This window comes from Paralichthys olivaceus, chromosome 8 (assembly GCF_024713975.1).
Source record: "Paralichthys olivaceus isolate ysfri-2021 chromosome 8, ASM2471397v2, whole genome shotgun sequence".
Classification (NCBI taxonomy): Eukaryota; Metazoa; Chordata; class Actinopteri; order Pleuronectiformes; family Paralichthyidae; genus Paralichthys; species Paralichthys olivaceus.
Window position 1 is genome coordinate 2,266,906 of NC_091100.1, and position 15,896 is coordinate 2,282,801.

The 15,896-nt window shown below is 40.5% G+C and overlaps 1 protein-coding gene across 4 annotated transcripts; it reads right to left on the reverse strand.

Annotated features, from left to right (window-relative positions):
• Nucleotides 1-1,764: 1,764 nt before the first annotated feature.
• Nucleotides 1,765-14,997, reverse strand: LOC138411151 (Fc receptor-like protein 2). Of its 4 annotated transcripts, XM_069530178.1 has the most exons (14): nt 14,359-14,425; nt 14,025-14,214; nt 13,174-13,518; nt 12,816-13,037; nt 11,179-11,523; nt 10,869-11,102; nt 10,481-10,759; nt 10,017-10,277; nt 9,268-9,534; nt 8,804-9,064; nt 8,063-8,171; nt 7,899-7,959; nt 7,299-7,471; nt 1,765-2,630 (listed from the first exon to the last, which is right to left on the reverse strand). In XM_069530178.1, the coding sequence occupies exons 2-14, from the start codon at nt 14,095-14,097 to the stop codon at nt 2,558-2,560; spliced, it is 2,703 nt and encodes a 900-aa protein (XP_069386279.1). In that variant the 5' UTR covers nt 14,098-14,214; nt 14,359-14,425; the 3' UTR covers nt 1,765-2,557. The 4 variants fall into 4 exon arrangements, with proteins under 4 accessions (XP_069386279.1, XP_069386280.1, XP_069386278.1 ...); XM_069530179.1 differs by having other exon boundaries at nt 10,481-10,747; nt 14,025-14,997; XM_069530177.1 differs by having other exon boundaries at nt 14,025-14,996.
• Nucleotides 14,998-15,896: the final 899 nt, after the last annotated feature.

Sequence of the window (15,896 nt, forward strand, 5' to 3'; positions counted from 1 at the left end):
CATCTTCAAAATGTTCTGACCGGAGCTTTAATCGTCCAGAAACATGAGGAGCTTTAAAATTGTTGACCTAGTTTTTATGTCATGTACTTCATGTTTCTCAGCTGAATACCTCAACAGTCCTTAAAATATATAACAATACTTCATAAGATTAATAAATACAACAAGTTCTATATATTTGTGGACTTGTACAATTACATTATTCAAAGTGTTGTTGCTGAACCCCCCCCCCCCCCCCACCCCACTCCAGAAAATTATGATTGGTCACTCTCGTTGATTGATATCAAATCTTTTAGGTGTTATAATATTACTTACAACTAATTACAATTTATAATATTTTGAAGGTAATGTTGTTATTTATAACATTTTGACAGTAACATACGTTATGTTAGGGTTAGCCCAACCTTAAGCTAACTCTGTTGTGGTTGAACCTGGGAAATATCTTCAACTATGGGAAAAGAAAACAACTTTCTAACCTTTGCCTTTCGTGACTTCAATCGAGGTAAGTGAGAGAATGTGTAGTTTGGGTGAACCAACCCTTCAAGAAAGAAAACAAACCTTTACAAACACTGCACATGTCTACATGTTTTATTCTTTCTGGTTTCTTGATGCTGTAAAATCCAGGTTGAAACAACAGATTCATGTTGTGTCTCTACAGAGTTTGGTGACTGTGCTGTACACTGCAGATGAATCGTCCCCATCTTCTTGACGTCTTGTTCTGTGAAGGGCAGAATAAACCATTCACACCGACAGTTTTCAACCTCAATAAGTGTAGTGATGGAAATGTTCACGTGTGGAGCTGCTCACCCTGTTGCTCTGTCAAATGGAACAGCGCTGTATTCAACCTCCTCCTCGTATTTCTCACTTTGTCTCTGGGCTCGAACTCGACTTATGTTGGAGTAGATGGCATCTGCCCGGTTCTGTGAGAAGCAGACGCTGGCGTAGTGGACGTCATCCTGCGGCTCTGCTGGTTGTGTGTGTGCAGCAGCTGAAATCTGATCATACAGTAAAATACTTGCTGGGATCAGGCTGGAATCTGTGTCTTACTCTTTAACTTTGTTAGGTGCTGAGAGTTTCTCTTAGTCTTGGGCCTAATCCTCCTCTGCTGAGTCAAACTGTGACGCGGTGAGAACACGTCCTTCATACAAACGTCTTTTCATAATGTTACTTTGATGTTAGTTTGAAAAGTTAAAACACTTGAGGGACGGACTGTAAAACATCCTCTTATATCTTTTATTGTGGTAAAATTATAAGTCAGAACTTTGTATGTTTTTCTCGCAATAAAATTAAATTGACTTCTGAACTAAATTCTGTTTATGATCATTGGCATTAGGGGGAAGTGTTGTGAAGCTAAATTAGTATTTTATTCATTTTTTGTTTGTGTTGATTCTGTATTTGTTGAATCAAAGACGTATATTATATGTGTAGTTTCCTGCTGTAATAAACAAATCACTTGATTTGAATACCAGTCAGAGGTTCTCTTTGTGTCGGGCAGGTTTTCTTTGGTTGTGCTGTACGAAGCAGCTGCAGATTCTTGACTCTGGTTCTCAGAGGAAAATAAGAAAATAAATGACTGAAGTGAGAATATTACAGATATTAAAATATATAAATAGTCCAACAAAGAACTTATATATATTCATTTTACCTGTTTTGTTGTGACTCCTTAAAATTAAGCTGTAGTTGTGACCTTTGTGTGGACATGAGGTGTAAGTGTGAGGATTCTTTTTTGAGTCGTATTCAATGTTTTCAAAGAGAAAAAGAATAAACTGAGGTAAGTTTTCTTTTTTAATATTTTTTTCCAGCAACATGAATCAGTGGAGAAAAGAGAAAAGTAAGAAAACTAAATTTCATTTTTATTTAATTAATTGAAAGAGAGAACAAAACTATACACAAATAAAAACAAATTACAAAAACGTATTCATATATGAGAAATAACAGTAGAAATAAAGAAGCGAGAGGGATGGACGAGTCAATGATGTGGTAAAATAAGTGGATAAAATCAGTTGATGATGGAAACGCTGGAAAAAAATGTAGAAACAGAAAGAAGTGAAATCTACAGAATCCTCTATGTGGCTTTCTATCAGTACAACTCTTTACTAACATCTAGTGGCAGCAGTATAACACTACAACCAACTAACAATGCTTGTTCAGATACATTTAGAAAAAGAAAAAAGTTAAATACAAGTTGACAGTTTGTCGACTGTCTGACACACCGCAGGTTTTTTCATGTTTGAAGCTGCAAGTTATAAAATGTTTGATATTTTTCACTCAGGCTAAATGTGGCGTTTTAACAACTTCTACAAGTTGCTGATCAATTTCAGATAAAAGTCGAGTCACCAAAGTCGTTTGGATTCATCCTCGAGGCAAATTATCCATTAGCTGACAAGACAAGTCACTTAAAACTGAACATTCACTTAAACAATGATGCTCCAGTCTGACTGTCACCAAAGTAGGATTCATACTCTGGGGACCATGAACAGTTGTAGGAACTTCGATGCAAATCCGTCCCACAGCTGTTGAGATATTTCCATCGGGACTAAAGTGATTTCCAGACGTTGGTCTAAACAGCAGAAGGTTTTTTGACTGTGCTGTAAAATGCATCTGGATCCTCTGCAGTGTCCTGACCTCTGGTTCTGAGAGGGGATAAAACAAAGAAATGATCAGGAGGTCACGGAGACGTAGAATTAAAGGAGACACATTGAGTTTTTTATATATATATAAGCTCCTGAAGCACCTCATCAGTAGTCCCGCCCACACCTCTGCATCATCTACAAAAGCCAGGGCTGTAGCAAACGTAGCATAAGCTTTATTTAAACGTAAACAGTGGTGCGTTGAACACCTCGTGATACGAAGTGTTGCAACAATGTTAGCGGAGAAGGTCATTCTTGGCGTTCTCGTGGAAAAAATCTGGGAGGTAGATGATGTGGGTTAAAATAAAAGTGTTGAATGCTTCAATATAAGCTGAATGTTACAGTCTCTGCTTCTGCCGTCTGGAATAGCAGCTTCCAACAGCAGCATCTGTAGAGAACTTTAGAATCCATTGTGTCACTGCCTTTTTAAAACAGTCACCTCTGACACACCCACCAAACGAGGTGGCCAATCAGAGCAGACTGGGCGTTATCAGGAGGAGGGCCTTAAAGATCAGCAGCTCTCATATCTAGAAACATGACAACGTTTGTTAGAAAGTCCACACCGTGACAATTCAGAGTTGAGACCAGGAGGCAGAGTCGCAGTCCTACACGCTTCTCTGCGCCTCTATTCAAACAGTCACCATCACAATGTCCTATAGAAACTGTGTCTGCCACCCGACCACCTAATTTCTTTAAATCAAAAGTACACAGGAGAGGGGTGATACACTCAAACTTAGTCAAAATTAACACAGCCAAAACATCAGCTAAAAACACAACTATAAAATGCGCTTTATTAAATATCAGGTCACTAAATTCAAAATCTTTACTTATAAATGATCTCATTACTGATCATCAAATAGATTTATTATGCTTAACCGAAACTTGGCTACAAGACGGAGAATATGTAGGTTTAAATGAAGCGACGCCCCCAACCCACTCTAATACTCACATTCCTCGGAACACAGGCAGAGGTGGAGGGGTTGCAGCAATCTTTAAATCTGATCTATCTATCAACCCCCGACCAAAAGAGAGTTATAACTCTTTCGAAAATCTTAGAACCAGCCTCGTCCACCCAAGCCTGACGTCACATAAACCAATTAATATAGTCATCATTTATCGTCCACCCGCCCCTTACTCTGAATTCCTATCTGAATTCTCTGAATTTTTATCAGAACTAGTCCTTAAAACAGATCAAATCATTATAGCCGGTGATTTCAATATTCATGTAGATGTTGCCAATGACAGCTTTAGTTCAGCATTTAAATCACTAATAGACTCGATTGGTTTCACTCAACATGTGAATCAACCGACCCACTGCCTGAATCACACTCTTGATCTTGTCCTGACATATGGCATTGACATAGAAAATGTAACAATATTCCAACAGAACCCGCTTCTGTCTGACCATTTTTTACTTACATTTGAATTCAGAATTGTTAATTACATCAATTCTGGACGGAAAGTCTATTACAGTCGATGTGTATCTGACAAAACTGTTCAAAAATTTAAAGAACTGCTCCCCTCCTCACTTCCCTCTCAGCCATGTGTCAGTACAATACAAGAAGATTATCAAAACCTTACTCCCACACTAGTTGATAACTTTGTAAATAGTACTGCAGCCTCACTAAAAACAGCACTTGAAGCTGTCGCCCCATTAAAAAAGAAGAGAGTAAGTCAGAGGAGATTAGCTCTGTGGTATAATTCCCAAACGCGCGTTCTAAAACAGACATCGCGGAAGCTAGAAAGGAAGTGGCGCTCCACCAATCGCCAAGACTTCCACCTAGCCTGGAAGAATAGCCTTATAAATTACAAAAAAGCACTTAGAAATGCCCAAACCTCGTATTATTCATTACTAATAGAAGAAAATAGGAACAACCCCAGGTTCCTCTTCAGCACTGTAGCCAGGCTGACAGAAAGTCACACCTCTACTGACCCATCTATTCCTCTAGATCTGAGAAGCAATGACTTCATGAGCTTCTTCGCTAATAAAATTACAACCATCAGGGATAAAATCCACGACCTCCTCCCAGTGAATAACACGGATTCATTGTCTGGTCCTGAAACCATAGCACCAGATTTATGTCTAAACAAATTTTACTCTATTGATCTTCCTGAACTGACCTCGTTAGTTTCATCATCTAAACCAACTACTTGTCAGCTGGACTCTGTTCCAACTAGACTTTTTAAAGAAGTCCTCCCCCTAATTGACAGTTCCATTTTAAATCAGATTAATATGTCTTTGCTAACCGGCTACGTACCACAGGCTTTTAAGGTAGCCGTTATTAAACCTCTGCTTAAAAAGCCTACGCTTGATCCAGAGGTTTTAGCTAACTATAGACCCATATCCAACCTGCCCTTCATTTCCAAAATCCTAGAAAAAGCCGTTGCTAACCAGCTGTGTGGTTACTTAGATAGTAACGGTTTATTGGAAAAATTTCAGTCAGGATTTAGAACCTATCACAGCACAGAAACAGCACTATTGAAAGTCACTAATGACCTTCTTATGGCATCAGATGATGGACTTGTCTCTGTCCTCGTCTTGTTGGACCTTAGTGCAGCCTTCGACACAATAGATCATAAGATTCTGCTACAGTGATTAGAACAACATATAGGAATTAAAGGAACAGCACTACACTGGTTTAAATCATATTTATCAGATAGATTCCAATTTGTTAATGTTAACAATGACTCCTCCATGCACATGCAAGTTAATCATGGAGTTCCACAAGGTTCTGTCCTTGGACCAATACTCTTCACCCTATATATGCTCCCCTTAGGCAACATTATCAGACAGCACCACATACAATTCCACTGCTATGCAGACGACACCCAATTGTATATTTCCATGAAGCATGATGAATCTAATCGCCTAGTTCAACTTCAGGAATGTCTCAAAGATATCAAGGCGTGGATGACCCAAAATTTTCTACTTTTAAACTCAGACAAAACTGAGGTTGTTGTAATTGGCCCTAAACATCTCAGAGAAACACTGTCTGACCAGATAGTCACTTTGGATGGTGTCAGTCTGGCTTCCAGCTCCACTGTGAGGAACCTTGGAGTGTTGTTCGACCAAGACATGTCATTTGACCCCCATATTAAACTAGTGTCTAGGACGGCTTTCTTCCATCTGCGCAATATTAACAAAATCAGAAACATCCTGTCTAAGCAGGATGCTGAAAAACTAGTCCACGCGTTTGTAACCTCTAGATTAGATTACTGCAACTCTCTATTAGCAGGATGCTCCATGAAGACTGTTAAAAGTCTCCAGTTGGTCCAAAATGCTGCAGCACGAGTGCTGACAGGAACTAGAAGGAGAGATCATATCACTCCTGTCTTAGCTTCCTTACATTGGCTCCCGGTAAAATTTAGAATAGAATTCAAGATCCTGCTCCTCACTTTTAAAGCCCTCAACAATCACGCCCCCTCATATATCAAAGAGCTGATAACACCTTATTATCCAAGTAGATCACTTCGTTCCCAAAACACAGGCTCTCTAGTGGTTCCAAGAGTCTGTAAGAGTAGAGCAGGAGGTAGAACATTTAGCTATCAGGCTCCTCTCCTGTGGAACCAGCTCCCACTCTGGGTTCGGGAGGCAGACACTGTCTCAGCATTTAAAGTAAAACTAAAAACCTTCCTCTTTGGCAAAGCCTATAGTTAGGGCTGGATCAGGTGAGTCCTGAACCATCCCTTAGTTGTGCTGCTATAGGTTTAGACTGCTGGGGGAACTCCCATCATGCACTGAGCACTTCTTCACTTCCCTCTGTCTCTCTGTCTCTCTGCCCCCCCACACCTCTTTATTTATTTATTTATTTATTTATTTATTAGTTTTAACATGTCATCGTGTCAAAGTGTCACTTTGTCCTCCCATAGTCCCTCTGGCTCTTCTCTCTATCTCGTTTCAGATAACTCCGGCACCGGGACTACAGGACCACAACGACCACCATCACCATTGTCTGCATTTATTACAAGACCTCAGCAATTCATTAATATATCTAGTCATGTAGATCTATAAATTGTTATTGTTATGGTTAGCCTTGATTTTGATGGTGCCAAATTGTTACCGGTCTCTCTCTCTCCACCTCATCTCTCTCTTCTCTCCCCCGCTTTTCACCCATCTCTCCTTTCCTCCCCCCTTACTTTTCTTTCCTCACCCCAACCGGTCGAGGCAGATGACCGCCCACATTGAGCCTGGTTCTGCCAGAGGTTTCTCCCTGTTAATGAGGGAGTTTTTCCTCTCCACAGTCGCCTGTGCTTGCTCATTGTGGGAACTGTTGGGTTTCTCTATGTTAATATTGTCTTAAGGTCTTGACCTTTAAATGTAAAGTGCCTTGAGATAATGTAAATTATGAATTGGCGCTATATAAATAAAATTTAATTGAATTGAATTGAAAGAGACAGAGGCTGAAAAGAGGAGCGGCAGCAACAGACAGTCTGAGGAAAGTGATGTTTTCTGAACATGAAACATTTTAAAGTCACTAATTCAAATGATCGACCAGAATATGAGCAGAATGTGTCTCCTTTAACAAAAACACAATTTTAACGGTGATCTGAATGTAAACAAAACAAGAAAATGAAACTGTGTAAAAACAGATGATTCTATACGATACATCTGTCTTTATTATGTTCTGTGGTATTAGTGAGGACAATGTTCCTGAATGAAGAGCTGCTCACCTCGGGGCAGATCTGTTGAAGTTGACAGAAGCGTACACAACCTCCTCCCTCTCCTTGTGTTTGCTGGGTTCAGCTGATCCTACGTTGGAGTAGACGGGATCCGTCTCAGTCTTCATGAAGTGGACACTGGTATAGTGAAGGTCACAGTCTTCCTCAGACTGATTGGGTAGACGCTGCAGAGACAAATTTGATGTAGAATCTTGTACATGTAGCAGTATGGACAACGTTAGAGTCCAACAATAGCAGCTATTGATTTTTTAAACCGCCTCCTTCTACACCAGAGGTGTTTCAAGGACAGGAGACATGTGGTTCTACTAAAAACCAAGAGGAGGGAAGGTCTTCAGTTTGAATTCCAAACACTAACATGAATACAAGGTCAAAGCAACATCCCCTCAGGTAATAAATCATCTACAACTGTATGACGGAGAAAAGGGTTTGACAGAAGAAACAGTGTTGAAATACAAGATGGTGGATGTTCTGAGTCCAAGAGAAGAGAAGTGATAAAGACGCCTGTTGAGAGCTGACAGGTGAGTGAGCTGTGGAAACTGGAGGAGCCAAAATGGCGTTTCAATGGATTGGACACTGAACTGTGTGTCTCACCTGCTCACTGTGGTCAAGTCTGTCCCCAGGATCAGGAGATTGATGAGAGTTTCTCTTTTTTCTGATCAATTGAACCAAATAATACAAAATAAGTTGATTTAATTTACCAGGACAGATTTTCAGGAATTTATGGTACAAAGTTTGAGTGAAACAGATTTGCTCACCTGATCAGAAAGAAAACGGAGAGGAGAGTTACAGCGAGGAGAGTTACAGCGAGGAAAGCTGCAGCGAGGAAAGCTGCAGCGGCTGATCCAATGACTGCTGAAGTCCAAACTATGATGAAACAACTTTGACTTTATCGTATTTAAACATTTACAAAAACAACTTGGTGAAAAAAACTGTCTCGATGTTCTGACTGAATATGAAGACAAACGAAATGAAGGCTGCCCGTGAAGCCAGAGTGTCTCGATCGCCCCCTGGTGGCTCCATGTTAGCAAGTGGGACATGGACCAAACTAAAGAATCAGTCAGAAATCAAAACAATGTCAAAGATGGTTTCTGTCATTTTCAGGTTCTTATCACACTGATGTTTGTTCAGTGTTCATGTTTCTAATACGTTTGGTTGTAATTAGTTATTTCATGATAGAAAAATGGGCTGAGACCAACTCATGATTGGTCGAATGTGGGAATAGTCGGGACCTTGATAATGTGGCTCCATCCCCCATTCGCCATCGAATCTTTATATATAGAAACAGTGGTTCACACCGAAATACAAGAGGAAGATCATCTTTAATCTCAAATTGTGTCTCAACAACATCATATAACTATTATAATATATAATAGTTTGGTGTGAAACAATCATTTGCTCTGCACCAAACTCACAGAGATGATCAAGGGCAACAAGAAACACATCTGCTTTCCATCATAAGGTGAATTTTGACATTTGATATAAATTCAAACATTTACCTGCTTCAACAGTCACATGTAAGGAGGCGTCACTAAGTCCTCGTCTGTTCTGAGCCTCACACCGATAATTTCCACCATGTTCAGCTGTGATATTAGTGATGGTGAAGTTTTGTCCTGATGCTCTTGGTGAGTCCTCGTCCTCCTTGTACCAGGTGTAATTAGCTGCTGGGTTAGCATCACTGCTGCAGGTCAGAGTCACTGAGCTGCCCTCCACCATCTCACCAGAGGGACTCACTGACACAGAGGGAACCTTTGGAGCGTCTGTATGAGTGAAACCAGAATGATTATAACACATGACAGATGTTGTGTTTACCACTTGGGGACATATATGGTCGGATGTGTCGAAGTCAAAGGTGCTCAGGTGAATGGAGTCACTGAGTCACAACAGCAAGGTTGATAAACTGACACAGGTCAATTCTGACAGATTCAATCCATCTTCACTTAATAACCTGTGTTTCACTCACATTTCACATCAATCAAGATGTTTGCTGAACTCCTTCCCAGCTCATTCTCAGCTGTGCAGTAAAACTCTCCAGAGTCTGACGACCGGATGGAGCTGAGGACAAATTGTGTCTCTTCACTGAGAAGTTGAGGTGTTTTATCTCCACGTCTCTTGTACCAGGTGTATTTAGCTGCTGGGTTAGCATCACTGCTGCAGGTCAGAGTCACTGAGCTGCCCTCCATGATCTCACCAGAGGGACTCACTGACACAGAGGGAACCTTTGGAGCGTCTGGTGTCAAACATGCAAGATCATGAAATCAAGTGATCAGAACATTATTCCTCATCATATAAAGGATAGATGGCTCATAAGTGATGTCACAAAGAAGCTAGAGAATGACATCATGCCTACTTAAAGCTGCATTTCCTGCTGTATCCCTGCCTCTAATAGGACTATAGAGACGACCTCAAGTTTATATACATGAAAAATAATCTATGATCACATGGTGGGAATGTCGTCACTATGAATTTAGAAAATGACGTCATATAGTGTAGTGATGCAACAACAGATGTTTCCAGCCCAGTCCCTTTGTTTGTTGGTTGTTGATCTGAAGCAAGATTTCACCAAACAAGTGGATTAGCATGAAACTTGAAGGTAGGATGAGGTACGGGTCAGGGAAGAACTCACAACACTTTGGTTTGAATCCCGATAACTTTCTGTAAGAATGCGAGACAGGGCTGGGTTTCATGGATATGTCCATGTTTTCTACTCACACTGGACGTCTAAGTGAAGAGACGTGGAGTTGATCTGTCCGTACTGATTCTCGGACTTGCAGGAGTAGACCCCGCTGTCCCCAGAGCTGATGGAGGAGAGACGATAAACGCCCTCTGGTCCTTGAAGCAGAGTTTGGTTCTCCTTGTACCAGGTGTAATTAGCTGCTGGGTTAGCATCACTGCTGCAGGTCAGAGTCACTGAGCTGCCCTCCATGATCTCACCAGAGGGACTCACTGACACAGAGGGAACCTTTGGAGCGTCTGTATGAGTGAAACCAGAATGATTATAACACATCACAGATGTTGTGTCTAACACTTGGGGACATATATGGTCGGATGTGTCGAAGTCAAATGTGCTCAGGTGAATGGAGTCACTGAGTCACAACAGCAAGGTTGTTAAACTGACACAGGTCAATTCTGACAGATTCAATCTATCTTCACTTAATAACCTGTGTTTCACTCACATTTCACATCAATCAAGATGTTTGCTGAACTCCTTCCAAGCTCATTCTCAGCTGTGCAGTAAACCTCTCTAGAGTCTGACGACCGGATGGAGCTGAGGACAAATTGTGTCACTTCACTGAGAAGTTGAGGTGTTTTATCTCCACGTCTCTTGTACCAGGTGTATTTAGCTGCTGGGTTAGCATCACTGCTGCAGGTCAGAGTCACTGAGCTGCCCTCCATGATCTCACCAGAGGGACTCACTGACACAGAGGGAACCTTTGGAGCGTCTGAAGGATAGTCTATATTAACACACAGGATGAGAATACAATCAAAACACAGTCTGTATCATTTGTTCAAGTTTAAATTATTTCCACATTATTGTAGCTTTATGAAGAGGAGTAAACTCACTCAATGTAGGAGAAGGGAAACGCTCATGTCCTTCTATAGCACAGTGATAGTTGTCTCCAGCATTAAAGTGTTGGAGGAGAAAATATTTTTTCCGTCCAACAAGTCGTTTGTTATTCTTGAACCAAACGTAGGAAAGAGGATCAGGGAGCTGACAACTGCTGTGACAGGTCAGCTCTGTCCAGGTAGGATATGGATTGGCTGTTGATCTCCTCACATGTACCTGGAGCTGAGGGTCTGTGAACAAACATGTTCTTTTATTTCAACATACACACGAACATTTCAAACTGACTGACTCTAATGAAAATGTTACCTGTGACAGACAAAGTGACTCCAGCTGAACCAGTAAAACTGTCTTGGATTGTTGTGAACCTGAACTTGTAAACAGCTGAGTCTGTCTCTCTCAGGTCAGAGATTCTCAGAGTGCACTTGTTGTTTCCACAGAGATACTCCACACGACCTGAATACTGTGACTGTGTTTTGAGATCCACATTAACCTGATTTTCTTCAAACCACAAAGTTTTCTGAACTGTAACTTCATGGTTATACAATCTGGATGGGTATGTGTAGGAACAGTTAATGTCCACTGTTGATCCTCTGGGGACACAGATCTCAGTAGAAGTGTATCTCACATTCCATCCTCTCTGACTCCGTACCACTGTAACACAGAGCACATCAGAGAATCAGAAGATAAACTAATACATTTATAAAACTACCTCCATGTATTTTCTCTGGTGAATCACCAGTCGGCAGGTTTTCATTTTAAGATGATGATGATGTCAAGATGAGTGAACTTTCAGTGAACAAAGAATACAGGGAAGTGCCCTTTAGACTTCAGTGTGTGGGAGAAAACACAGTTGGAGGTGAGGAACATGAGTGACCTTGTATAAGTTGCTCTTCTAATGGAGCAAACTGGCCAATATGGAGGAAATTATCTGTATCTTTTATGCAGAGTCGACCAAAGATGGACGACATGTCTCCACTTCCTCCCACGATCCAGAAATGAAGCCAAAATATCCTGGATACCAACGCTGCCATCTTTCACATTTGGAACCACAGTCTGCACAGTAGTGATCCGGAGACGGAGCCACAGTATCAAGGTCCCGCCGATACACAAGCTCCACCAATCGTGGGGAAAGTCCAGACTGAATTGTGCTGACGTTCTTTGACGTTCATGTGTGAAAACAGCTCTTACTTTTCACCACTGCTGTTTCTGGTTCACAGTATTTTCTGTTACTAAGCAAACAACTGCAGAGCACAGACAATCAGCTTCCTGTTTACAGGGGCTCAGTGTCCGTCACTAGCTGCGGTTTCTGGTCTGAAATATCTACATCTAACTACACCTGACACCATCAGATATAGACGAGATACATGGAGAGGAAACACTTTTGACAACTCAGACATCTGAGAGAACTAAACTGATTCTTCAGAAGACAAAGATGTTGGACACCATTGTTTTAGTCTTTAACAAAGTGTTTTAACAGCTTGTTATATTATATATTGTTGCCTGCATGTCTCAGTGGGTTTTAACATTAATGAGCCCGGACACTCTGGACTCAGCCCCAAATGTTTCACAGTGCAGCAGACGCCCCTGGAAGAAACCATCTTTGAAAAATTTGTGTTTGACTTTTTAGATTGGACCATGTTCCATCCACTAACGTGGAGGAGGCAGAGTTTATGACCTACACTGCAGCCAGCCACCAGGGGGTGATCAAGATGCTTTGGCTTCACTTTTGGGGAGCAGTCATGTCGTCCATCTTTATTTACAGAAGTAGAACACTAGTACTTGTACTACACTAGTGTGTCAGTACTGACAGTAGTACACCAAGAGTTCAATGTTCCCATGCAGAAAAAAGTATTTAAAAACACATGAAGTTATGGTACAATACAGTATCTCAAATACTCCAGCAGGTGGTGCTGTGTTAGTGAAATACAGTAGATTAAACTCACACATTGACGGAGAGTGGAAATCCTCGAGTCCTTTAACAGCACAGGAAACTGTGTCTGCTGAATCAAACCAATCTGAATAAGATGCTCCTTCAATCTTCTTCTGTTGATTCTTGTACCAGACGTAGGTCAGATGATCAGGAAGACGACAACTGCTCTGACACTTGAGCTTTGCATTGTTATAATAGTAACCCTCCACTGGTCTGTTCACCTGCACATGCAAATCTGTATGTGAGAATAAGGAATTCATTTGAGTCCAACCTGACAACACACACATGTATATAAAAGTGCACAGACACACTCAAGTGAACCACACAAGATGTAGGAGATAAATGAATGAATGTTCAGATGAAAATGTTACCTGTGACAGACAAAGTGACTCCAGCTGAACCAGTGAAACTCTCTTGGTTTGTTGTGAACCTGAACTTGTACACAGCTGAGTCTGTCTCTCTCAGGTCAGAGATTCTCAGAGTGCACTTGTTGTTTTCACAGAGATACTCCACACGACCTGAATACTCCGGATCAGTCATTAGATCAACGTAAATACCATTACTATCTTTAATGAACCAGAACGTTTTCTGAACTGTAACATCACGGTTATTAAATGTCGATGTGTAGGTACAGTTAATGTCCACTGTTGATCCTCTGGGGACACAGATCTCAGTAGAAGTGTATCTCACATCCCAGACATTCTCACACTGTACCACTGAAACACAGAGAATCAGATTCATAACGACACCAGAGACGATTATTTGACTTTTTCATTTTTCTAGAAAAGAAACACATTTCCATCAACAGCATTCCATAGCATTTCAATGAATGACTCCACACACTGATGACAATTCCTGCATCGAGAGGAGAGGAACTCAGTCATGATACTACTACTACTACTACTATTACTACTACTACTACTACTACTACTGTTACTACTACTACTACTACTACTACTACTACTATTACTACTACAGAATCTGCAATATTTTGATCTTTAGATGATAGAAACTCAGATCTGTCTGAAAAAATTGAAGAATTAAAAATCATACTGATGATAATTAATTTATATATTTTCTATCTGCACCACTTTACAGGTGGAGATCTGAAAATGAACGAATGGTTCATTTATATTTTTACTTTCTTTCTCAAACTCACTTCAGATGAATCAGAAGTCCGAGTGTAAAATAGACTGACAACATAAATGTAGACGTACAGTACCTGGCACACTGAGGAGGAGGAGAACAAATCCACTCGCTGCTGCAGTTCCACTCATAGTAGCTGCTGCTCTCATCTGTGACTTCAAACTATTCAAACGTCCACAGATAAATAATGTGCACAAGACGAAACTCAGTCACATCACAGACACGTCTACCTACAACACAGGAGAGTCTGAGAGTAAAGACGGAATCTGTAAGAACAAGATAAAGTCAAACTGTTAAATACACCAACTTCCTTCCTCTTTATATTTACATGCATGCTGAGTCAAATAGTGTTAAACTGTGGTTTGAACGAGTGTGAGAAACAACTTTAGTGTCTTCTGTTCATATCAAACCTGTATCGTCCACATCACGAGAACAATTCAAGTGTCTTAAAAAGATGCAGTCCACTGTGTTTCAGAAACATGAAATAAAAACACATGAAGAGAGAGAGAGAGGAATCAAAGACACATTTAATTAGAAAATAAATGACAACTACTTCCACTGACATGGAAGATGTAGGGTTTATCACCAATGCTGCAGCCAGCCACCAGGGGGTGACAGATATGATTTGGCTTCACTTTGGGGGAGCAGTCATGTTTTCCATCTTCATAAACAGTCTGTGTATCAAACGTGAAGTTGAGGGAAGATTAGACGTTCATTTGAGTTACAACTTCCTGTTTCATGGTGAAACATCAAAGTTTGACACGTCACCATGGAAACATGAAGTGTTCTGTGTTCCTTGATGAGCGGGTGTCACTTCTGCAACAATCTCCTGTTACATCTTCAAAATGTTCTGACCGGAGCTTTAATCGTCCAGAAACATGAGGAGCTTTAAAATTGTTGACCTAGTTTTTATGTCATGTACTTCATGTTTCTCAGCTGAATACCTCAACAGTCCTTAAAATATATAACAATACTTCATAAGATTAATAAATACAACAAGTTCTATATATTTGTTGACTTGTACAATTACATTATTCAAAGTGTTGTTGCTGAACCCCCCCCCCCCCAAATCGAACAGCGCTGTATTCAACCTCCTCCTCGTCTTTCTCACTTTGTCTCTGGGCTCGAACTCGACTTATGTTGGAGTAGATGGCATCTGCCCGGTTCTGTGAGAAGCAGACGCTGGCGTAGTGGACGTCATCCTGCGGCTCTGCTGGTTGTGTGTGTGCAGCAGCTGAAATCTGGTCATACAGTAAAATACTTGCTGGGATCAGGCTGGAATCTGTGTCTTACTCTTTAACTTTGTTGGGTGCTGAGAGTTTCTCTTGGTCTTGGGCCTAATCCTCCTCTGCTGAGTCAAACTGTGACGCAGTGAGAACACGTCCTTCATACAAACGTCTTTTCATAATGTTACTTTGATGTTAGTTTGAAAAGTTAAAACACTTGAGGGACGGACTGTAAAACATCCTCTTATATCTTTTATTGTGGTAAAATTATAAGTCAGAACTTTGTATCATTTTCTTGCAACAAAATTAAATTGACTTCTGAACTAAATTCTGTTTATGATCATTGGCATTAGGGGGAAGTGTTGTGAAGCTAAATTAGTATTTTATTCATTTTTTGTTTGTGTTGATTCTGTATTTGTTGAATCAAAGACGTATATTATATGTGTAGTTTCCTGCTGTAATAAACAAATCACTTGATTTGAATACCAGTCAGAGGTTCTCTTTGTGTCGGGCAGGTTTTCTTTGGTTGTGCTGTATGAAGCAGCTGCAGATTCTTGACTCTGGTTCTCAGAGGAAAATAAGAAAATAAATGACTGAAGTGAGAATATTACAGATATTAAAATATATAAATAGTCCAACAAAGAACTTATATATATTCATTTTACCTGTTTTGTTGTGACTCCTTAAAATGAAGCTGTAGTTGTGACCTTTGTGTGGACATG

Coding starts and splice junctions, on each gene's coding strand:
- LOC138411151 (XM_069530177.1), bottom strand. CDS start 14,097: ATGAGAGCAGCAGCTACTATGAGTGGAACTGCAGCAGCGAGTGGATTT. Junction 13,038..13,173: donor AGTCACTTTGTCTGTCACAG/GTAACATTTTCA, acceptor TCTCACATACAG/ATTTGCATGTGCAGGTGAAC. Junction 10,760..10,868: donor TTTCCCTTCTCCTACATTGA/GTGAGTTTACTC, acceptor GTGTTAATATAG/ACTATCCTTCAGACGCTCCA.